This window comes from Podarcis gaigeae (genome assembly GCF_964106915.1).
Source record: "Podarcis gaigeae genome assembly, chromosome: 12".
NCBI classification, from domain to species: Eukaryota; Metazoa; Chordata; class Lepidosauria; order Squamata; family Lacertidae; genus Podarcis; species Podarcis gaigeae.
In genome coordinates this window covers 58,629,634-58,653,629 of record NC_139688.1, presented here as the reverse complement: position 1 = coordinate 58,653,629, position 23,996 = coordinate 58,629,634, and the positions used below count along the sequence as shown (strand labels likewise).

Genomic DNA, 23,996 nt, shown 5'->3' with positions numbered 1-23,996 from the left:
CCTCTGGAAAAAATGTCTCTGGTACCAGGTCTCTGCTTTGAAATGCTTAACAAAAGCCCTGAGCAAGTTAGAATGCTTTTAAATCTCTTCTGAATAATAACCCACCCACTCCCACACAACCACTTAGATCAGTGAGAACAGATTTTGGGTAGAGAGTTTTGAGAGGACTCCTCTCCCTTTAACAGCTACTTCACACTTCAGTGGAATCTAGGGTGACGCATTGCCAAAAAAGTGCTGTCCATCAGGACTTCTCAATTGTACACTAAAACCCAAGACTCTGCTCAGGTGACCTGATTAGTCTAGTCAGGTTAACTGTTGGTTTTATTTGCAAGCTTCTTTGTCTTCACTTTTTTCCAAACAAGCTAGTTTATATTTGCATTTGGCTTTATTGGTTTTTAAATGCAATTATCCTTAATTTCTCCCTAGAATCTTCTGCATATGTTTAAAACCGTGCAGTTAAGCCATGTTCATTGGTTCAAAGGTTAGTTTGCAAGTACACTTCTTAAGTTATGTGCATAATTTTTGTAAATTCAATACCCCTACCACATGTGGAAGACAATGGCTGGTTCTGTGTGATAGTTGGGGAAATGATTAGAAAGCTCTGACATCTGCTATCTGGAAGACAATGTCATTATAATCAAAGCCATTAAGTCATCAATAAAGTGAGCTGAATTAAATTACTGGCAGCGGACATCACCCTGCAGAAATCAGTTGCCAATTGATTCTGATGAACAGTGATACAGCGTATTTGACAGGAACAAGAACCCCAGCATTTGTCAGGTCAGCACGGTGAGGGAGTTATATATCCTGATTGCCTGAAAGCGGAGTTCATGTCCTCCGTCAGTGGTAATAGCTGCGGATCTAGCTGTTCTAGCTCTGGATCAGGCTTCCTCAACCTCGGCCCTCCAGATGTTTTGAGACTACAATTCCCATCATCCCTGACCACTGGTCCTGCTAGCTAGGGATCATGGGAGTTGTAGGCCAAAAACATCTGGAGGGCCGAGGCTGAGGAAAACTGCTCTGGATCCACCTAATACCCAACTGCTGCCTCTGGGATGTATCTGACTTAATCATACTCGGAGTAGACCATGGATTTCCATGATTCTTCTCTGAGTATGGTTTAGGTGGCTACACCCCATGAATAAATCAGGGCTTACTTGTTTCAGTGTCTATCTTACCCATCCCTAAGGTCTGAGTCAGGTAAAAATAAGTTTTACTAATCCAATTAAAATGTCCATTGAAGCAGGACAAAAATGAATCCGCTCTTTAAAAATGTACAACTCTATGCTGGCTGAAATGTGATTCCCTAAAGGTGCATTATTTCTTAAAAACACCTTGCCGAACTGATATTTTTCTCTCTACATAATATTTTCTTTCTCTACAGAACATGTTTTTCCCTTATATTTTCATAGGGGTAGCCACTACAGAATTTTGCTTTTTCTAGTAGTTTATCCCTTATAAAACCCCAGCCATGTCTTATTTGCTTAGCTTCAGGACATTTGGGCACCTGAGGTGAACAACAAAATGGTACCTCCCTCCATACCAGGGAGAAAGGGGTGAGTAGAGATATATCAGGAACAGAGAGGGGAATATACCTTGAGATCTGCTGCCTCTGTGGATTCTGCCACCTGAGGCAGTTGCCTCACCTTGCCTCATGGGTAGGCTGGCCCAGGTAGGACTGGGTATTGCTAGCATTATCCACAGTCATCACTTCTGCCACTGGAGCCCATTAACTAGAGGGCAGTGAAATTGTTTATAGTAGGAAGGTGTTTATTATGAATTTGTGGTGAACTCTATTCCAGGGGTAGGGGACTTTTCCAGCTGGGAGGCTGGATCCCGAGGTTGCCAACCAGGCTTTTGCACTTGCCAACATCAGCTGCTTACAAACCCCCCTTTAGGCAAGGAGCCATGTCATATGACGCTCGGAGGAAATGGTCTCATGTTGGCCTCATTAGTCCTACACATTGGAGATTCCCAGCTGCTGCTCTAACCAACAGTAAAAGAGAGTTCCAAGACAGAAGAGAACTCCATTCATTACAAAGTTTTCCTTCTGTGATTCTGCATACTTTCCCCTCATGATGACCTCTGCTAATTTTGTTTTTCCAGTGTAACTGACAATGCATTCTTCAGGCTCACTTTTCTATTACCCCTTCTCTTTGTATTATCTCATTCCTTTCTGTGCGTTTCATGAAGCGTGAGAGTAGCCCAATTCATCTTATCTTCTTCACTTGCCAGGACCATGGAATACAGTAGCACAACTACAGGAGTAAGATTTAATTGAGATACCCTGTAGAGCCACAAGTCACATAGAAATAAGTTATATTGTCTCTGGAAAATATATTTGCAGCACACTTTTAAAAAGTTATGACTTGGAATGCTTTTCCTTCCCAGTCGTGCTGAAGAACAAACAAGAATAGCCTTGTCATTTGAAACTAAGGCTTCTATAATTTGTGATTCCTCAGTTAACCTTCAAACAAGTTTTTACAAGTATTTTAGGCTGCAGTACTTTTCTAGTGCTACTTCTTTTTGAGTAGATATTGCACTGTGAATTGATGGTCAGTACATACTATACTTTTTATTGAAAACATTGTAATACGTAATGACCCTTAAGAGCTACTATTTTGATATTTCATTCAGTCCAGTCAAGAAACTGACACTGTATGCTGAATACCCTTTTGGATTACATCTGCCAAACCACTGAAATAATTAATAATTTTTTGGGGGGGATACAGCATCACACCATTCCATCTGTACAGTGGTACCTCAGGTTTCAAACGTAATCAGTTCAAGTTCTGAAACATTTGAAAACCGAAAACTGAAAGTAGAAGCCTCAAAACGGAAGCCTCAATACAGAAAACTCAAAACAGAAGCTGGATTTCCTATTTGACTTCTGTGGCGGTGTTAGAAAACCGAGGCATTTACTTCCGGGTTTTCGGCGTTTGAGTTCCGAAACATTCAACTACGGAGACGTTAAAAAACTGAGGTACCACTGTAAGGTAAAGTAAAGGGATCCCTGACCATTAGGTCCAGTCGTGGCCGATTCTGGGGTTGCGGCGCTCATCTCATTTTATTGGCCGAGGGAGCCAGCGTACAGCTTCCCGGTCATGTGGCCAGCATGACTAAGCCGCTTCTGGCGAACCAGAGCAGCACACGGAAACACCATTTATCTTCCTGCCAGAGTGGTACCTATTTATCTACTTGCACTTTGACGTGCTTTCGAACTGCTAGGTTGGCAGGAGCAGGGACCGAGCAACGGGAGCTCACCCTGTTGCGGGGATTCGAACCGCTGACCTTTTGATCAGCAAGTCCTAGGTTCTGTGATCTAACCCACAGCGCCACCCGCGTCCCACGAGGTATCACTATATTCCTATACAAATAGAAAAAGTTGAAATATCAGCCTATATTTACAGATTACCTGGGTGGTTATTTCATATGTTGCCATTTCCCCTTATGCTTATAGCTCACACTATGGACTGTTATTTTAAAGATGGAGCCTGTGGGGCCTGTGTGGTTTTTCAGAAACGAACAGCTGCTGATGAGACTCCAATTCAGCTAAGGATAGTCACAACTAAGATCCACTGGAAACCTAAGCTGTGGTCCTATAAACATTTACCAGACTATAAGCCTCGAAGGGACTTGCTTTTTAGTTAACATTCATACAATGTACATTAAGTTCCATTCCCATGTGTGTTTATTCAAAAGCAGGTTCTCTCTGGGCTCACCCACACTCCTGCTTGTCCTACACTTGGAAAGCGTGGGTCCAGGTGGTTTTCGACTTGTCCTGCCCTTTCTAGGCACATTATTGCCTTTGCCCCACTGCTTTCCCCTGGGAAACCCTCTCTTTAGTGCTAAATCAGAGCAAATGGCGGTCATGGAAAACCTGATTGCCCTTTGTTCTGCTTCAGTGCTAAGCTGTGGGTTTTCCCAGGGGAAAGGGGCAAGGCAAGCAGGAGTGTGGATGAGGCCTCTGTTTACTATGGCTTACTCAGAGGAAATTAGCCATGACTAATTTTACCTAGATTAAGAGTATTTCTGAACAAGGCAATGCTGGTTAAACCTATCACACTTTTGTGGCACAGTAAGCACTTCTTTGTGTAAATACATTTTTAGGAAAAAATAAACTGGAGTTTGGAGTTGCAATAATTAGAGCTTATCCAATTGAAATATAATCTTCTACCCTACATCAAGCCTTTTTGCAATGGTCTGTGCTTTCTTCAGTGGAAACGTAGGAATCCATTCCCGGTTGCTCCCAGTAAAGCAGCGTCAAATATAATGGGACACTTGGGTGCAGCTTTCCCTTCTGATTTCCTTGCTCTCTTTTCTGATTCCTTTATGTTTCATGCAACAAACTGTGCATTTGTTCAATTAGCTTTATTAAGTGGTCACTGTTTCCTGCATTATTAAAATCAAGATAATACTCCTGTTCATTACTTAATAACGTAACACTCTTCCATTCTATTGCCCCACTAGCTTTTTTGTTTTTGTTTTTTTTTTTTAAAAAAAGGGTTAATTGGTTTATAGTATCCATGATCAACTGTATTTTAAAATTCCTTATTATGATTTTGTAAAAAACAAATTTGCATTTTAGGGATAGCACCGCCCACCTGTAAAAACTAAATAAAATGGCCTCTGAGCTTTAAGAGTATTAATATTCCAGCACTTCTGAACTGCAGCCTGGACAAAGGATGCCCTGGAACTCCCTTGGTATTGCTAACAGCAAGAGCCATTCTCCTGCTGCTTAGGGAGGCAGACGTACGATCAGGAATTGCACCTGCATCTGAACTTCTGGAGGAATGCTAAAAGTGGAACAGTAACAGTTGTAGCTATCTTTGGAAAAGCTGCTTGACCTTCAGAGCCAATCCTCTTGGTCTTTTCTCAGAAGGATACTTGCATGTTCCCCCACTATTTTTATGGATTTCTGAGCATTTGCCAGCATCTTGGAAAAGCAATTGGAAAAGCATCCCTGGGGTTTACCTCTATAGCAGGAAATTACCAATACACTTCCTATGTGGCAAAATACACAGGAAATGTATTTTGCCACATAGCAAAACTCCTTTATTGTAAAGCTTAACCACCTGTGAAGCTGTCACCAGTAAGGATCCCCCAGTTATGGAGTGTGTATGCTCATGCATGAGGATTAAATGCTGTTATAAAATGAAAGTGAAAGATATAAATGTTGCATGTTGCATGTCTAACTTTTGGAAACAATGCTTTCTCCTCTCCTACAGTTGCGTAAATATTTTACCATACCATGAATTAAAAATTATGATGGTCACCAGGGCCACAGGCAAAATTGCCTTAGGGACTTAATCCAGTTTGTAAGACACCAACTGGCTATCCCTCATATACCATCACTCAACTATATCATCCAGTTGCAAAAGGAATTGAAAACATATCTCCAGTTGAAGTTATCACATGCCCACATTTATCAGAATGGACTTCTGATAAATCTGTGTATTATAGTAACTAAACCTTGGGGTCAACAATCACATTTTCTCTTAATTTTTCCCAATGCAGTTAATTACACTTGCAGATTTTTCACCAGCATCACCATGGACTATGTTGGTATTGTAGTCTGAAATAACTAGAGATTCACTGCCACCTATTGCTTTGAAAGGTGTAATTCATTTCAGTTAACACATGATGGGTCATAGAGGATTGTGCCATAGAGAAGGCTGTAGTCTGTCTGAATGACGAGCATAATCCATTGTTTTGTCTTACAAATTAACTCACTTACTCCTTCAGAACTAAAACTCACAAAAAGATAATGTAGAATATCAAGACAGACCATTAAGTTTTATAGAGCCCCCGTAGAACAGTAGACTAAAGACATGAGCCATAAACCCCTGGTTTAATCTTCCTCTTGGCCATGTCACTAGCTGATTTTACCCAAGCCACCACCTCTCTCAGTAGAACATAGGACATGGACTGACACTTAACAGGGTTTTCGTAAGGATCAGTGAAATATATGTGAAGCATCCAGTACTAATAAAAAGTTGTACATAAATATTCAGTATTATCTACTGTTCACTCATATCTCTGACATATTAGTGATCTACCCATCTCATCTCTCTCTGCACACACAAACCTCCTAATCTGGCCCTTATATGGATCAAGCATTTGGTTATTATACTCCTGTTACATCTCAAATCTACAATCCCAATACAGCTACTCAGAATAGTGTTCTGTAGTTTTCCAAAGGCCAGTAACTGAATGGAAATGAAAAGATTACAAGGAAAGTAAAGAAAGGAGTAAACACGGACTGGCTGTTGCTCATACAAGTATGCCATACCCTCCAACGTTCCTCAGATGAAAAAGGGACATTTCTCACTCCTCCCAACTGAACCTCCTTGACCCCCCCATTTCTCCCCCCCCCCCGCAAGCATTTCCTACCAAAAGGGCAAGCGCCACCACGACTTCACCAATGGGACACAGCACACATGCCATTGACTCGCCTTTGCCCTTAATTCTGATTTTTTAATTCTTTGGTAGATTTACAAAAAGAAATGCACCAATAAATAAATATTAGAAAGGGGCAAGATTGGACACAGACACACACACAGGTTTATTAATATTATTGAATCAAAGACTCTACTCCTTGCGTTTCGCCTTTCTTCCCACCCAGGGTAGCCCTGCTCTCTGCCTGCACCTCACAGCCACAGCATGCATCACCCCCACATCGTGCAAGGCTGGGCCTCAGCAGCAACAGTCTCCCCCTCTCCAACAGCCGCCACAATCTGCCCAAGGGAGGAGGCCGGCAGCAGCGGCCATGGAGAGGCAACAGGATGCTCCCTCGCTGCCACTGCTGCTCAGGACAAGTGCTGGCTCATCTTCCTTCTTGAGCTCTGTGGCAGCATCACTGGCAGAGGGAATAAGGACATTCCGGGATCAAATCAGAACCCGCAATGGCTGGGAGGCAGCCTTGTTCAGGCAAGTTTTTAGTGTGTGATGTTGTACATTTTTTGTTGGGAGCAGCCCAGATTGGCTGGGGCAACCCAGTCAGATGGGCAGCATATTATTATTATTATTCCTCCCCCCTTCCACTTGGAGGGTATGGTATGGCCAGTGTTCCACTCATGCCAGGTTTTGTCTAGGGCTTCAATTCCATGTGATTGTGTGCTCTTTTCTGTTGAGAATTTGGCTCTAAGGATCTCAACTCCTTTAAATTTCAGCTCTTTATTTACAGGTTCCTAGTCATGATGGATGTAGAAAATATTAGAAAAATAGGAAGTATCAAAGGAGCTAAGGCTGCCGTGAAGCCTTGAAACTCCCCCGCTATTCCAACACCTTCTAGTCTTGCTTCATAATGCCTCATCTCTTCCTATTCCTTCTATACCCAGTTCCTGCTAAGTAACTCAAAATTCTGCAAAATATCAACCATGTACAGTGGTACCTCGGGTTACATACGCTTCAGGTTACAGACGCTTCAGGTTACAGACTCTGCTAACCCAGAAATAGTACCTTGGGTTAAGAACTTTGCTTCAGGATGAGAACAGAAATCATGCAGCGGCAAGTGGCAGCAGGAGGCTCCATTAGCTAAAGTGGTGCTTCAGGTTAAGAAGAGTTTCAGGTTAAGAACAGACCTCCAGAACGAATTAAGTTCTTAACCCGAGGTACCACTATAGTCATAAAACCAAACACATCTATGTTGATTTGTTTTTTTATTTAGAGCACAAAATGGGTGTTTACTTGGGACAGAGTTCTTATTTTCCCCCTGCCAGAGTAACTTTGTTATTTGAACTGATGGAGAAGAAGATAAACAACTGTACATGGCAGGTGCAAATGTCACTTAGTAGAAAACAGTAAGTTTTACACGCATTACAAACAAGGATTTTTTCTAAAGTCTGTATCATGGGAAAATATTGGCCCTTATAAGAGATGAAAGTTGATGAGCTCAGTAATAGGATTCTCAAAGAATAGATGGGAAAAAGTTAAAACTCCAAGCCCACAATGCAGGTACAACATGGTACAGAAGAAGAGTTTGGATTTGATATCCCGCCTTTCACGCCCCTTCAGGAGTCTCAAAGTGGCTCACATTCTCCTTTCCCTTCCTCCCCCACAAGAAACACTCTGTGAGGTGAGTGGGGCTGAGAGACTTCAGAGAAGTGTGACTGGCCCAAGGTCACCCAGCAGCTGCAGGTGGAGGAGCGGAGACGCGAACTCGGTTCCCCAGATTACGAGACTACCGCTCTTAACCACTACACCACACTGGCTCTTCAATGTCATCTAATCAATGAGATTAAATTTGTGTTACTAGTGGCTGGATCAATGAAATGATGTTGGTTTAAGAAGTGCTTCATGCATACCCAAGTTATGGTTCAGACTATTAACGTAATTGTCCTTTTCATTAAAGATTCTCAAAGGACCTCACAAACACAAAACCAACTATTTCACAAGCTTCTAAATGGAAACAGATGTCACTATTTAGATGTAGCCAGTAGCAATGAAAGAACAAAACCACCTCTCAGCCATTGGGCTCCAACTCAGCAACAGATCCATGTCAACTCACTTCATTGCTCTACTTGACTTCTTACATTCTCACAATCCTCACCTCCTCATAGCTCAAAATTTCACAGAATTTCAAATGGAGCCACACACAGTATTTATTATAATGCTGAATATGCTTTATTTCATTTACAAATACAGTTTAAATCCATGGTTTTCCCCGCAATGCACAGTACAGTGTAATATGACCAAATAGATGCCGTAAGAATCTGCTCCTGCAAATGATTGACTTTGCTTAACCAACTTTAATACAATGACAAAATCAGCTAAGTTTACATTAGCTAAATTAGCCACCCAGCTAACATTTAAAGTACAGCAGTGATGCTGTACTACAATGGCAAATTAAAAAATACAATTTAAATTTACCCTTTCTGGGGATAAGTGTTTTGAGTAGCATTTTTTTTCAGCTATTTTTACTCTGCGAGATCAAGGATTTTGCGACCAAAGATTCTACCGTGCTACATAATCAGTCCTGTGTGAACCAAGATGGGCGCTTCCTTGTTCGTTCTATGATCCGCTTGCCTTCATCTTCATCTCTAGCTTTCTCTCCCTCATACAGGACAACAGTCTCTACAGGTGGAGCCTTATGTGGTCCTCCCTCCTGTGCCCATATTTCTTTCCTTATGGCAACTGTCTCCCGTTTAACCTTTGCATAACAATAGCCACAAAGAATATGCTTCAGTTTCAGGTTGCCACACTGAGGACAGACGTCAATGTTTCGCTAAAGACAAGAAAGAAAACAAAAAGTTGGGCAATGAACAATTTAAAAAGAGAAAGATTTCACAAATGCTAAGAGCCATATAGGGCAATGACTATCTCATTACCATTGTGATATAATACATTGTTTTCCAGCAACCTGAGAAAGCCCTCATGTCAAGTAGTATGCATAAAGGTTTAAGTTTTCAAAATGCAATACCATCACAATTTAAAGATTCAGCACAAGAGCTGCAGACAGATTTTAAATGAAAAATTTCCTGTGGTAAATTTACAATACCAATATGAATAAATAAGAAATTACAAGCATCTTGAGAGCATTGAAGAATGGAAAATCTACAAAAATAAGGGGAGAAAGACAACAGAAATGTGATGAGTTACCTTTATTTTTATAAGGTTCCTAGGATTCCTTCGCCTGCAGCGATTTACTTCAATGGTCCGCCTTGATTTTGGGGCTGCCATCCAAAATATGCTGTCTAGAAAGCTTGGAGTCTCCTTACTTTCAGCATTCTCTTCTATAGGTTCAGGCAAAAAAGCTGGACCCTGAATTGCTAAAGCAGGAGCTTAAAGACAAATACAAATAACTTAGTTACAAATAATTTAGTTGTGGTAATTTGCTTACCTTTATTAATTAGATACAATATTTCAAGAAGTGGTTTTGCTCAATGAGACTCTTACTTCCAGGTTTGCCGCTCGCGCATGCGCAGAAATGCTAAATCGCACTTCACACATGTGCAGAAGCACAAATCACTCTGCACGTGCAGATGCGGCGCTTTGTCTCTTTGTTTGATTTTTAAGTTGCTCTGGTCTGCCACGATTAAGATAAAGCGAATAACAAATTTAACTAGTAACAATAGATAACCGACAGTAACAACTGTAGTGGTTCAAGTTATGTTAGTAATTGCATATTCTGTTTCCATAACCTTCATGCTTCAAAGTAGGTTTGTGAATTTTTCCTTGATTTTGCTGTTTTATCTTTTTGTAAACCACTTTGTGGTGTGTGTGTGTGTGTGTGTGTGTATATATATATATATATATGCAGGTTTTGGTGTCCTCGGGTGTCTTCCCGTGTAAAAGTTGGGGTGTCTAGGCGACGTTTCGACGAGGTCTCACTCGTCATCTTCAGGCTGGTGCTTTCGGCTTCTTGTTACTGGAACATTGTTCCAGTAACAAGAAGCCGAAAGCACCAGCCTGAAGATGACGAGTGAGACCTCGTCGAAACGTCGCCTAGACACCCCAACTTTTACACGGGAAGACACCCGAGGACACCAAAACCTGCATTCCTGTACCCGTGAAAATCTACGAAAGCAAATATATATATATATATATATATATATTCAAATGGCACATAATTTTTACAAAATATATAAATAGAATACCATATTGGCTTGAATATAAGCCTCTTTACCCCCCCCCCCAAATTCCGACTATGAAAAGCTAAAGTGTGGCTTATATTCGCGGCCTTCCGGTATGCAGTGGTGCCCACCTTGCATGTGGAGAGAGCGAGGAAGGGCAAAGGCCGCCGGCAACGCAGCACAGCTCCCCGCTCCCCGGCCAGGATGCAGCCAACGGCAGCAAGGAATGGAGCAGCTCATATGCGGGTATTTTTTCTTTTCGCCCTCCAATTTTAAAGGTGCGGCTTATATTCTGGCCAATACAGTAAATAACACGGGTGATGGGGGGGGTAACAAATCTTATAAATAAATAGTTTTCAGAATCCAGCCCCCTCTGCAAAAAAACCGCAAAAAACACACACGCATTCGGGGCAGCTCCCGCCAGCATAAAAATACCAGGAAAAACCAATATATATGCATGTAATGAAAGCAAGAACAAAACAGTGCGAATCCTTCCCGCCCCAAGTAAAGCGGCGTCTCCAGCGGTGCTTGTCCTAAAAGGGCGCCTGGGTTTCCAGCCAGAGCTGACGGGAGCTGTACAGAAGCAGCTGGAAAGCCAAGTTTGGGAGGCGAAGCCCCTGGAGAGCCGCCGCGGAGGAGGCCCCGCGACACCTCGAGGAGACGGAGCCAGGACCTACCCCCGGGCGGGCTGCGGCAGCCCAGCTGCGACCAGCAGCTTCGGAGGAAGCCTTGGATCCGAGGCCAAGGAGACGGGAAGACCAGCAGCAGCGCGGACGCCGCCATCTTGACCGGCCCTCCGCCTTCGCGGCGCGAAAACTCGCCTGTCAGGATCAGCCGCGCTGAGGGCGCTGGGAAACCGAGTCGTCTTCTCTCTTTGGCGGCGTTTCCGCCAAGCCACTTGGTTGAGAGTGGACTACATGTCCCAGCACGCCCTCTAGCGCCTGAGGGTGAGGCACCGGTTCCCGGCATGCATAGCAGAGGGAGCCGGCGATCCCCGGATCTCGTCGTTGACAATGCTGAGGGAAGGAACGGCCCCGCCAACGGCACCGAAACCAAACCATCACCACTACCACAGTCTTTTTCAACCTGAGGAGGTGGCGGGCGGCTCAAACGTTGTTGGACTACAACTCCCATCACCCCTGGCTACCAGTTCTGCTAGCAAGGGATGACGGGAGTTGTAGTCCAACAACGTTTGAGGGCGGGTACGAACGACCCAAGGTTGAGAAAGGCTGCCATAGAGTTTCGCGGCTTTCGAGAGTTCCCGGAAGTTCACTCTGTTCATGGTTCTGTAGTCGGCGCTCTACATTTTTTCTCTTTTTTGCGCATGCGCTGTAAAAACAGTACGCAGCGCGCGTGCGCAGCCTCAGAAAGTGGGTGGAGGGTTATGCAGGGAGGGCGGAGCGAGGCTGTTCAATCGCGCTGGTCAAAATGGCGGAACGCGGCTACAGCTTCTCCCTCACCACTTTCAGGTAAGGCGCGGTGTCCCCTCAGGGGCGGCAGGGCGGGCGCAGGAGGCCTGGGGCGCTGTCCTTTAGTGAGGGAGGATTCTTGGGCCTCTCGGAGGGGCTCCGTTTCGTTGCCGCTGAGACGGAGGGAGAGGCGAGGTTTTTGCGGAGTCACCGCTGGCGCTTCTCGCCTCTCGCTCGGAGGAGAAAGTGGCGCGTGTGGAAACTGCCGTAAGGTTCCCCGTCAGACATGCTTGAGGGAATGCGGGTTTTCCAGCAGCCCGGTCCTGAGCACTTTGCAGCTGCCTGTTGGCCGCTTGTGACCGAGTGAAGATGCCGGGTGTCAGGTCTCCGGAGGTGCATACCTGGGGATCATTGGATCTGGACTGTTTTCACACATTAATGCCACACCTTGTAGAATTCTGTCAGTTATATTTTATCTGCACAGTCAGAATGAATTTCAGGAAACAAAAGCTTTTATTGAAAAATACAATTTTCGAGCCGTCTGCCAACCAGATGCCAACTAGACCTTCCATTTTGGTGACTGTAACCCTGGTTTAAGGAGGCATTTGGCACCTAGTTTATATATTGGGATTTCTAACACTGCTAAACCATGTAAAGATGAGCCTTTGGATCCAGTATGCAGGATTTTAAGCCACAGATTGATTCTCCCTCTGCATGGCTTGGTTAAGGCAAGAGCCCAAAGCAGGCCTCATTTCCCTTATAACCCTATAGAAAGTGAAACAAATATCCCTGAACACACGACTAACGTATATGTGTTGAGATTTTATGAAAATAATAATTCATATCATATTAGTGTCTCCTTTAATACCTGTTAAATTGAATGGGATTTGCACTTAATCCCAAATTAGTTTCCATAGGATTGCAGCCTTACAGATGCATGTTTACTTGGAAATAAATGGCATTGCATTCAGTGTGTTGAGGATTATGAACATGAAACAAATGTTACACCAAAAACGAAAGTAAAACTATTTTGGTGGGCTTTCTTTTCCCCTTTTCAGTTTTTATTTTGGGATTACTTTGAGCTTGTTGCCAGACGTTGGATGGAGTGCATGATTACATGAAAAGTGTAGTACAATTCTAAACACTCTTATAGTAAAGTAAGTCCCACTAAATTGACTGAGGCCCGCTCCCAAGAAAGCGTGTGTAAGACCAGACAATTATTTGGGGGAGAGTTTTGACTCCTATCTCTTTGTTTTTATTATTATTGTATTAAAATGTGCCCAATATCATATTGGTGAAAAAAGGCCCATTGAAAGGCCATACGTTGCTTGGCATTTTCAGATTTGAAAATGTTTTCTTACCAAGTTGTCTCATGAATTGTGTGCTTTCTTTTAGTCCTTCTGGAAAGCTTGTTCAGATTGAATATGCTTTGGCAGCTGTTGCCGCAGGAGCCCCATCAGTTGGAATTAAAGGTATTCAAATGCTTGCACGATTAATAAGCCCACAAAAGTGTTGCTAGTTTGTATGTCTGTGTGTACCTACTTTGGCATTTTGTGACCTAAAAGCAAAGAAAGAACGAGAAAGGAGACATAGATTATGGGTATTGAGGCTGAAGTCCTAGCCCCATTTGCTTGGGAGTAAGCCTCATAGAGTTCAACACCACCTAATTCTGAGTAGACTTTATTAGGATTGTGGTGTATTATGATTGCCAGAAATTGATCTGAAAAGAATCAGCGTGAAAGCAGTAACCTGGCTTGACCCTATTTTGGTCATATCAGCAGTGCAAACCTATACATGTCTACTCAGAAATAAGCTCCATTGAGCTCAGAGGTTAGGGAACCTGTGACCCTCCAGATGCTGTTGAATTGCAACTTCCATAATCATTGACCATGCTGGCTAGGACTGGTGGGAGTTATAGTCTAGCAGCATGTACAGTGGTACCTCAGGTTACATACGCTTCAGGTTACAGACTCCGCTAACCCAGAAATAGTACTTCAGGTTAAGAACTTTGCATCAGGATGAGAACAGAAATCGGGCTCTGGCGGCGCAGCAGCAGGAGGCCCCATTAGCTAAAGTGGTGCTTCAGGTTAAGAACAGTTTCAGGTTAAGTACGGACCTCCAGAACGAATTAAGTACTTAACCTGAGGTACCACTGTATTGTATTATTGCTAGCTGTCTTGAGCACTATTTAGTGGAGAGGTATGATACAAATTTAACAAACAACAGTCATACCTTGAGTTGCGAACATGATCTGTGTGGGAGGCACGCTCACAACCCGCAGCATTCACAGCCTGAAGTGCAGCTTTTGCGCATGCACATGACATCATTTTGTACTTTTGCATGTGCAAGCACCAAAACCTGGAAGTAACCCGTTCCTGTACTTCCCGGTTTGGCGCGGTCCACAACCTGAAAACGCACAACTCGCAGCATTCGTAACCCGAGGTATGATTGTATATAAAATATTAAATAAAGGGATGGGGGGGGGGGACATGAACCCATCCTGGTACCCCCAGAGCTTTTAAAATACGTTTTTGTCCCAGTGGGGTTCCAACCATAACCTATCCAGAGTAAGAACTACAGAGTAAGTTGTTGTGGGCCAGGGAGGAGGGGATGATTGTGGAAATATTCATTTCCCCCTTTTGGCCATCTAATAATGCACATCTAAGTCTTGATTCCCATTACCACCCTAGCTTTGTAGCAACTCAGCAGCAGCCTGATGTTAAAATACAGATAATGCGTGGTTTGGTTTTGAAACAAAACAAATTTCTTCCTGGCCAGTTTTTGAGTTTAAGAATTGAATTCAAACCCAGTGTGTGCCACTTGGGGCCCTTGGGAGGAAAAGCACTCTTGTCAGTGTTTAACCAAGCTAGATATAGGGATTCTTAGTGGGGCTATGAAACATCTTCAAAAAGTAGAATCGAAATATATTTTCAAAACAGAAAGTATAACTATAATTTTCAGATTGCATTTTGGGAAACCTTGGGTTCCTTACATATTTTCATTGCAGGTTTCCTAATGAAAAAATCAGTAACAATAGGCAAGCTTCCTTATGATATAGCTTCTCTGCCACTACTAATTTTCCTCTGCAGCACACCCCATAGGAGAGTTCTGGGTATATTCTATGTTGTGTTGTAAGGTACAGTCAGTTTGCACTGGGCCACTATGAGGCCAGACAGGCCTAGCCAGGGTGCACTTCAAACAATCCTCCACATCTGTTGTGAGGCAGAGCTGCTAAGATTCCTCAGCAGATAATGTGGAATGAGGTCTTTGAAGGTAGAAAGTTTGAAAAGCTTCTTTTCCATTTTTTTAACTGAACTTTTTCTTCTTTTTTTAAGTAGGCATGTCTAGTGATATTGAGGTAACACATAACCATTAGGGGTGTTTATTGGATTTGGCTGTCTTGGAAGGATTTTGAGTTTCTCCCAAAACAAAATGAGATCTGCTTCAACCCATGCAGCCTTGTACTGTACAATGAACCCTGAAGTGATTTGTGATACCTCGGTATGGGTGGAAGGGAGGAAATGAGAGCAGCTTTGCAAACCAGAAACTTGTATCACTAACTTGAGGAAATGCTCGGTGAGGTTTTTTTTGAGGAGGGGGGGCTCTTTCATATCCAACAACATTAGTTTGTAATTGGAGGGAATTATTTTATTCATAAAGAAAATCTCATCTGATTATTTCTACCCAAAAATTAACTTTAAAGGAACTTGGCTGGGGGAGATATAGTGGGAATCACTTAATAGCTGCAGGAACAAAACTGCATATGTCCTGAAATTTGGCAGGATTCATGCCTCCAGAAGGGGCAGTGTTTCTTAAGATTTCATCCAATTCTACCCAAATATTAGTATGTTTTGATGTTTGATGTTATTTGTTTTGTTTTTTTAATCAAACTTGAAAGGTGTCCATCACAGAGACCCAGAGTTGAATCGAGCTGCCTCCAAATTCATCTGAGTCGAATTGGCCTGTTTTATTATGCAGTGCCAATTTGGGGTTTGAACCAAATCATCTGGTGGCTAGGCATCCTTAGTAATAGTGCCAAATAATGCATTGGATTTATGTGATACGATTAGTAAAGGATATACAAGTAGATGAATTATTCTAGTTGCCTGCTTTAAGCATTGTGGATTTGAAAGATTACGAGGAAAATGGAAGGAAGATATTTTAACTACATTGACTAAAATATTTCTTTTCTTTGTGCAGCTTCAAATGGCGTGGTACTGGCAACAGAAAAAAAGCAGAAATCCATTCTGTATGATGAACGAAGTGTACACAAAGTGGAATCCATAACCAAACACATAGGCTTGGTGTATAGTGGCATGGGTCCTGATTACAGGTATCTTGAAGGCAAGGAGGGAAACACTGTGATAGACTCTTGCTATTGGTCTTTGACTCTTGCCCTGCTATAGGCAGCACAGCATTGGGTCTGTGGTTCCATTTCAACATTCTCTGGATGGATGATACATATCTTGACCCTCTTCATGTGTGCATCACGAGAATTAGAGACACATGTAGAATGGGGTGCAGCTCTGGTCCTGTCCCCAAGGTTGCACAAGGCTTCACCCTGACATGTATGCAAGGCAGGAGTCACCAACCTTTTGGGGCCATGGCATATTTTGAATTTTGAGAGAGTTCTGTGGGTACCAGCCACAAAGTGGCTGCTATGGGAGGCGTGACACAACACAAAATTGGAGAGTACACCCATGGTGAAGCTTTTCCCATAATTGTATTTCCATATTAGGAAAAGCTTAAACTACCATACAGCTGTTAAAGACATAACCCTTTGTTTTCCCCAGTGCCAATGCTAAACTAAAGCCTAGTTTGCCATTCTGTACTCACTTACCTAGAAGTAAGACCCATTAAAGACAAAGAGGCAGATTAACTATACCATGAATTCTTAATAAGTGCCTAGTCTTTGGTTCCTGCACAGCAGGAGTCACCCGTATGCTTGTTTGCAAAGTTTTACATTTGCCTTTTCAGGTTGGGGGTGGATTTTTAGTATCCACCCACACTTATTACCGTATTTTTTGCTCTATAACACGCACCTGACCATAACACGCACATCGTTTTTAGAGGAGGAAAACAAGGGGAAAAACATTCTGAATGAAACAGAGGATGTATCATTTTTGTGCTTCATGCTGTGGCCACAGACATGTGATCTGATGGTGAATTTGGGGTGACCCAATGCAAAAATCCTGAGAATCCCTGTGGATCCATGCTTTGTAACCACGTTTTTGCACCATTGCAGCCCCAGGCAACGGTGGGTGATTTTGGGGGGGCAGGCTGTAGCCATGGACATGCTATGTGCTCTAATGGTGAATTTGGGCTGACCCAATGCAAAGATCCTGAGGATCCATGTGGATCCATGCTTTGTAACCACATTTTTGCACCATTGCAGCCCCAGGCAACAGTGGGTGCGTGATTTTTGGGGGGCAGGCTGTAGCCGTGGACATGCTATGTGCTCTGATGGTGAATTTGAGGTGACCCAATGCAAAGATCCTGAGGATCCATGTGGCTCCATGCTTTGTAACCACGTTTTTGCACCATTGCAGCCCTGTTTTTGCATCAGATCATTGCTATGTGATCTGATGGTGAATTTGGGGTGACCCAATGCAAAGATCCTGAGGATCCACGTGGATCCATGCTTTGTAACCACGGGGAGGGGAGGGGTTGCCTGGAGGGGAGGGGATTTCACTGCTCTTTGTTCCGTCTGAGCAAACAGCAACCGAAACAGAACAGGGTGGGCAGTAAGACCCTGAGGCAGAATGCAGGAAAGCAGCAGCCTCCTCTCCTCCGTGACGGCGGCGCAATATGATTTTTGCCTGATTTTTGCCATGCACTTGGGACAAACGGCTCCAGGGACCACACATTCGCTCTATAACACGCACAGACATTTCCCCTTACTTTTTAGGAGAAAAAATCTGTGTGTTATAGAGGGAAAAATACGGTATATAGTACTGTTTACAGAAAATAATTTCTAGGGAGTACCTGATCTCAGAAAACCCATCACAGAAAAGATGCATCCTGGTTGCTAGGAAAAAAGGAAAAGTGAGCTACAGAGATTTCAAAGACTAGAAAATAAGGAGGAGGAAAGGTGTACGAAAGGGTAGGGTAAAGCAGGACCTCCTTAGGACCCAAGAAATTCCTGTTGCCTGTCATCCAGACTTATCAGTCACTTCACTGATTGACTGAAAACAACAGGCAGGAGCAGCCAGGCTGGCTAATTTCACAGAAATCACTTGGTAGGGTAACTGTACATGTTGCTTTTTAAAATTCTCTTTAGTAGGGCTTGAGGCTTTTCTTTTTTTAATGAAAGTGCAAAGTCTAGGGCCCCCACCTAGTGGTCCTAAGTTAAGACACCCATTGGAACTGTTTTGGCAACCCCTGCTGCAAGTCTACTTGCATAAGTTTTTTGTTGTTGCGGATGTGTCTTTCTAATGTGTGGCTCTTTGAGGGTGGGGCTAGCACTGTTAGGAGTGTCTGACAGCCAGCTTTGTTCATGATACAAATTAATGGGCCAGTGTTTGGTTTTTAATCATATTTGGAGAATCTTGAGCTACCACATCCCACAATATTACAGAGCTGAGAGACATTGCTCATAAGTTATTTCAGGGATAGGGAACATTGGGCCTTCCAGATGTTTTTTGTCTCCCAACTCCCATAAGCACCAGTTACTATAGCCAGTGGTCAGGGATGATGGGAGCTGATTGACTGGATGAGGGCAAATAAACTGACATTGAATCATGATAAGACAGGCTATGGGTGAAAGGTTCCTGGATCCAAATTTTGAGAGATTGTTCTGAATGGGGTTGTGCTCCACCTAAACAAACAGGTCCATATTTTAAGGGTGTTCATTGAATCATCTTCCATACTAGAGGCCCAGGTGTCCTCTAGTGTGGTGCATCTGTTACCAGCTTTGGCTGGGATGCTAACCACTCCCTTTCTTGGACAGAAATGTTCTGGCCGCTGTAGCACATTCATAACCTCACAATAATAGACAACCTTTTTTGAGTTGCTATATCCCAGTGCAGTATCAAATTATTTCATTAGCTGATAGTAAATATTCCTTCAGTTTAATCTTTCCCAAGTTGCTTTGGACTTTAAGTTATAATGGATGTTTTGATTTCTTCACTCACTCACTATTTCTTTTCTTCTTTTTCTCAGAGTACTTGTCCACAGAGCACGCAAACTGGCCCAGCAGTACTACTTGGTTTATCATGAACCTATTCCAACAGCTCAGCTAGTGCAGAGAATTGCTTCTGTAATGCAAGAATACACACAATCTGGGTATGCCTTCCCTCTGCCCCTTGTTTATTCTAAAACAACTGAAATTTACTAAGAGCTGTCCTGTATGCAGAATAGACTGTACTCTAATGCAGCCCCCTCACCCTTTTACCATATATCAGTGAGATTTTTGCCTCTACATCTAAGGAGCTGCAAATCAAACTGGGTACATACAGACAAGAGTTCAGCCCTGTCTGCATGCCATGGCCAGCCTCATAAACTCTCCTCCTGTTCTTCTACAGTGGTACCTCTGGATGCGAATAGGATCCGTTCCGGAGCCCCGTTCGCATCCGGAGCAGAATGCAGCCCGCATCTGTGTGTGTGCGGGTCGCGATTTGCTGCTTCTGCGCATCCGTTTGACGTCATTTTGAGCGTCTGCATGCACGAGCAGCGAAACCCAGAAGTAACCCGTTCCTGTTACTTCCGGGTTGCCACGGAACGCAACCTAAAAACGCTCAACCTGAAGCTACTTTAACCCGAGGTATGACTGTATTCACTTTTGAAGAGCATTTGGTCTGATACTTTTAAAGTGTGGGGCCTGAACAGTAATACCACACTCTCAAGCTGATTACCTATAAGCCTGGAAGCTATTTATGCAAAGGAGAATGAAGAGCAGGAAATACGGTTACTGTTATGCCTTACTGCACTAAGGTCGTTTTTGTACATTTTTTACAGTTTTCTAAGTAGGAAAAGTAGAGTTGCCAGTAATTTCCTGGACCTGCTCTTTTACATTGGAACAGTTGTTTGACTTGCTAAAATTAAGCAATGGGGTGGTCTTTCCTTTCTTGTATTTTCTCTACTGAAATATCTATGAGTTTTGTATTTAACTGTTTTCTTCAGTATTGAATACAAAGTTTATAGCTTTAATGTAGCATTTTTTATATTGTTTTTTGAAGTCTTGTTTGTTTCTGTATGATGTTAGCTGCTTTGGACTTCCTTTTTCATAGGGGAAAGTGGGGTCAAAATAAAGATGACTATCTCTTCTCATCTGACTCATAGCCAGCAAAAGATTGAGCTGCTTAATTTCTGTATGGCAGGTTGCTGGTTAAGGCATAGAAACAGAACCAAGAAAACAGTTGGCAGCCATAAAGACTCAGAAACAGTGTACAAACTATTTGCACGAGGCATGATGTAACTTCTTTAGAATATATAGAAGAGGAATATGCTTGTAAGTGTGTATATAGATGAGTCCGTCAGTCAACATCCTTAATGCTGATCTTATTTGTTCCCACGATAACCTTCTGTTATCATTAATCCTTTTCAAATGTTTTGCTTTGTAGGGGTGTACGCCCATTTGGTGTATCATTGCTAATATGTGGGTGGAATGAGGGACGACCATACTTATTCCAGTCTGATCCATCTGTAAGTATTCATAATGGAGCTTCTTAATAGAAAGCATGGATGTTTACTCAAAGATCTGTAATATTGCCATATTCTTTCTGTGTATGGGTTTTTAATTAATCCAGATAAGTGGGTGGGGAATGATAAGCATCTGGACTAGAATAAGGTTACAGACTCTCAGGACATCTTGGGTGATCAGTTTTACAGTTGTAAGAGCATAAAGAGAGCCTTGGCAGATTAGGCGAAACATCTGTCCTGTCCAGAATCCTATTTCCAACATGGAAGCCCATAAGAAAGAGATGATTCAATAGTTCTCCCACCTCAGCAATTAATATTCAGAAACTGGCTGCTTCTGAACTTGAGGTTTCCATTTTGTTACAATAGCTAGTAGTGGTAGTAGGTAATTTTTCCTTAAATTTCTTTTTAAATCAAGGATTTAAAGAGTGATTGGGGAATTAAAGCGGGGGAATTTTGAAAGTGAACCTGGTAGTACAGATGTATCAGGCAAAAGCACACTGGAGGCTTTAGATAATAGTTCTCAACTTATTTTTATTTTTTAGAGCCTAGTGTTATGACATTGAATTGGTCTGCTATCCTAAACCCCAGGTATAGTGCCCTCCAGATGATGTTATACAGCAATTGCTGGCAGCCTCAGCCACCATGGCCAATGGTCAGAGATGATGGGAATTGTAGTCCAGCAAATCCTGAAGGCTCCATCTTTGCTACCCCTGCTATACCGTCCCACCTAGGGTTAAGTCCCACTGAACTCAGTGGGGCTTACTTCTGAGTAGACATGTATATGATTGCTCTGCATCTCTCCAAGCAGAGATCCCTAAATGAGGCTAATTTTTTACTGTATTGATCAGTGACTAGAAGATAATGTGTTCTCATACATTTACTCCCTGTCTTTCTCACTTTTCCAGGGTGCTTATTTTGCGTGGAAAGCAACTGCAATGGGGAAAAACTATGTAAATGGAAAGACATTCCTTGAAAAGAGGTAATGTTATGATTACATAACTGAATCAATAATAAAATCTGAAGATAGTAGAAGTTTATAAGTATTGTAATGATGTGTTGTTTTCCATGTCTAGCCTGCCTCTTTCCTAGGTGTTGAAGTGCTATAGTTTAAAAACGACTAAGAATGCCAGAAACACCTGTGAAAATGAGACAAAAATGGCAATTTGCTTTCGTTAGTAGAAGCTTGTGTAGGTATGGTGATCCCATTTAACAGCTTGATGAGAAGTTACCAATTAACCTTTCCCTAGAGTGCAGCTTGGAGCATGGAGGTTTCAAGTCCCATCAGTAAGGGATAGTTTGCTATCCTTGGCTCTCGACTCTCTTCCATCCCAGGATCAGTAATCACATCATCTTCAGCAGTGGTGAAAGCATTGGTAGTGGCCATATCCTGTGGAGTCCACAGTATCCTTCAGAGCCTCATTGATAATGTGCATGACTCAAGGCTTGTCAGCAAGATTCTGCTGCAATTGAAACATCCTGTAATTCATGGGGATCAGGGCCAGCTATTTGAGGCCTCAGAACATCCACTTGGGGTCAGTGCACGCTAATTAACATAGAATTTGTGTACATAGAAATACATAAAAAGCTCCCTCACTTTGGGGCAGATGGGGCTCGTCAGCCTGGGAGGGTAGCCCATTTAACTAATCTTAAACCTCCATGCTGCCTTGCGGATTATCTTCAGGGGAAGAAAAGGATCCTTAAGACAGTTGGATGTTGCCTTGTACGCTGCCTTCTGGCAACTCCTGCAGCTAAGCTGATGCCAAATGTATTGCTGTTTTTCTTTGGACCACATCAGTGAGGCCGAGAGGGGGAAGGTCTTGTCGTCCGGCAGCTCAGGTCCTCCATACACACTGCCTAGGCTTATGACCCGGGGAGGTCACTTCAGTGCTGCTAACGTCCAGAGGAGCACTGGTCTCCCGGGGGGCCAATTTGATTTGATTTTTTAAGGGGTACAATTCAAGAATGAGTTAGTAACAATTAATGGCCTTTTCACTTTCTTAATAATAAGAATTATATGTCATGGGTGGGGGGCATCAGGATTTTAGAGATGCTTAGGGGGGCATGGCCAAAAAAAAAGGTTGGGAACCACTGGACTAGCTGAAATATAGCATTCTGTTAATATTCAGACTTGTGAGACTCATGCTAAGTTGGAGAAGAGAGAATGCAATACAGTTTCTACACTTAAATAAACCAGTTGTGTGGGTACTATTTGATGACACTTCATGGTCTTGAATGTTCAGCATCTAATAAGACCAGAGATGACTAAGGCTTCTGAGGGTTTTACTTCTGGAAGGTATTGATATCTTGTGTGTCTAATAAACTGGTGCAACTTCTACTGTAAATTGCAATATTTTGTCTAAATCTATTGGTTGGCATCCAAATACCCTTTAAGTGTGTCTAAATAGTTTGTGTGTGCCCAATCTGTGTTTTTTGAATACTCTCTACTGTCCTGTCATATCCCCAAATGATTTGACATTCCTGTGTTTCAAATGGTATTTGCAATGCTGCATAGGAAGTTATTTGCAAAATGCAGCCCTTGGCCACGTGAAACTAATTTTCAGTTCTGTGAATGTTTGCTGTTGCAGCAACAGTAGAATATATTTATTAGAAAACTTCTGTTCTTTCATAGGTACAACGAAGACTTGGAGCTTGAAGATGCTATTCATACTGCTATATTGACACTGAAGGTAAGAAACATCTGCAGTGTATTTGTTAAAACTCTAGTTTGTGAATTGCATTTTCATGAAGGAACCTGTCTTTCCCTCTCTCTAGGAAAGCTTTGAAGGACAAATGACAGAAGATAACATAGAGGTTGGCATCTGTAATGAGGCAGGATTTAGAAGACTCACTCCAACTGAGGTCAAGGATTACCTGGCTGCAATTGCCTAGTATGCGTTAAGGAAGACTGCCTCGATACATACAAGGATCTTTTCCCCCAGCCATTTAAATATTTGGCTTCTGCACTCTCATTTCTACTTTATCTGCTAGATTTTTTAAAAAAGAAATATTATGGATCCAAATACTACTGTCCTAATATTGAAAATGTGGAATTATTGTTCTTTAAAATATTAAACACTGTACAAGAATACGCAATATGAAAAAATAAACATACCAGGAGTGGTGTGATTTCTAGGTAAAACTTCATAAGGCATTTAATTATACCGAGTTCCCTCTGATTTCACCACCACCACAAATTTTATTCAGAAGCACACAGTTTTAAAATATTCATAAATCCTTTGGAACTACCCTCAGCTGAACTGGCAGAGCTTCTGTTAAAAGCTTTCTAAATGTATGTCTTGAGTGAGATATTATGCAGGCCTCTATGGGAGCAGTTAAATCAAAGGGGCTGTGAATCAAATCAGATTATATGCAT

General features: G+C 42.6%; 2 protein-coding genes across 2 annotated transcripts; one reads left to right on the top strand and one right to left on the bottom strand.

Moving 5' to 3' along the window:
• Positions 1 to 8,602: 8,602 nt before the first annotated feature.
• Positions 8,603 to 11,450, bottom strand: MRPL32 (mitochondrial ribosomal protein L32). Its single transcript, XM_083706415.1, has 3 exons — positions 11,252 to 11,450; positions 9,601 to 9,782; positions 8,603 to 9,226 (listed from the first exon to the last, which is right to left on the bottom strand). The coding sequence occupies exons 1-3, from the start codon at positions 11,355 to 11,357 to the stop codon at positions 8,972 to 8,974; spliced, it is 543 nt and encodes a 180-aa protein (XP_083562541.1). The 5' UTR covers positions 11,358 to 11,450; the 3' UTR covers positions 8,603 to 8,971.
• Positions 11,451 to 11,934: 484 nt separating this feature from the next.
• On the top strand, positions 11,935 to 23,762 carry PSMA2 (proteasome 20S subunit alpha 2). The gene is made up of 8 exons (XM_083706416.1): positions 11,935 to 12,043; positions 13,379 to 13,455; positions 16,184 to 16,316; positions 19,145 to 19,267; positions 20,545 to 20,626; positions 21,529 to 21,602; positions 23,253 to 23,310; positions 23,396 to 23,762. Exons 1-8 carry the CDS (start codon positions 12,003 to 12,005, stop codon positions 23,510 to 23,512), a joined length of 705 nt encoding a protein of 234 aa, XP_083562542.1. The 5' UTR covers positions 11,935 to 12,002; the 3' UTR covers positions 23,513 to 23,762.
• The last annotated feature ends 234 nt before the right edge of the window (positions 23,763 to 23,996 follow it).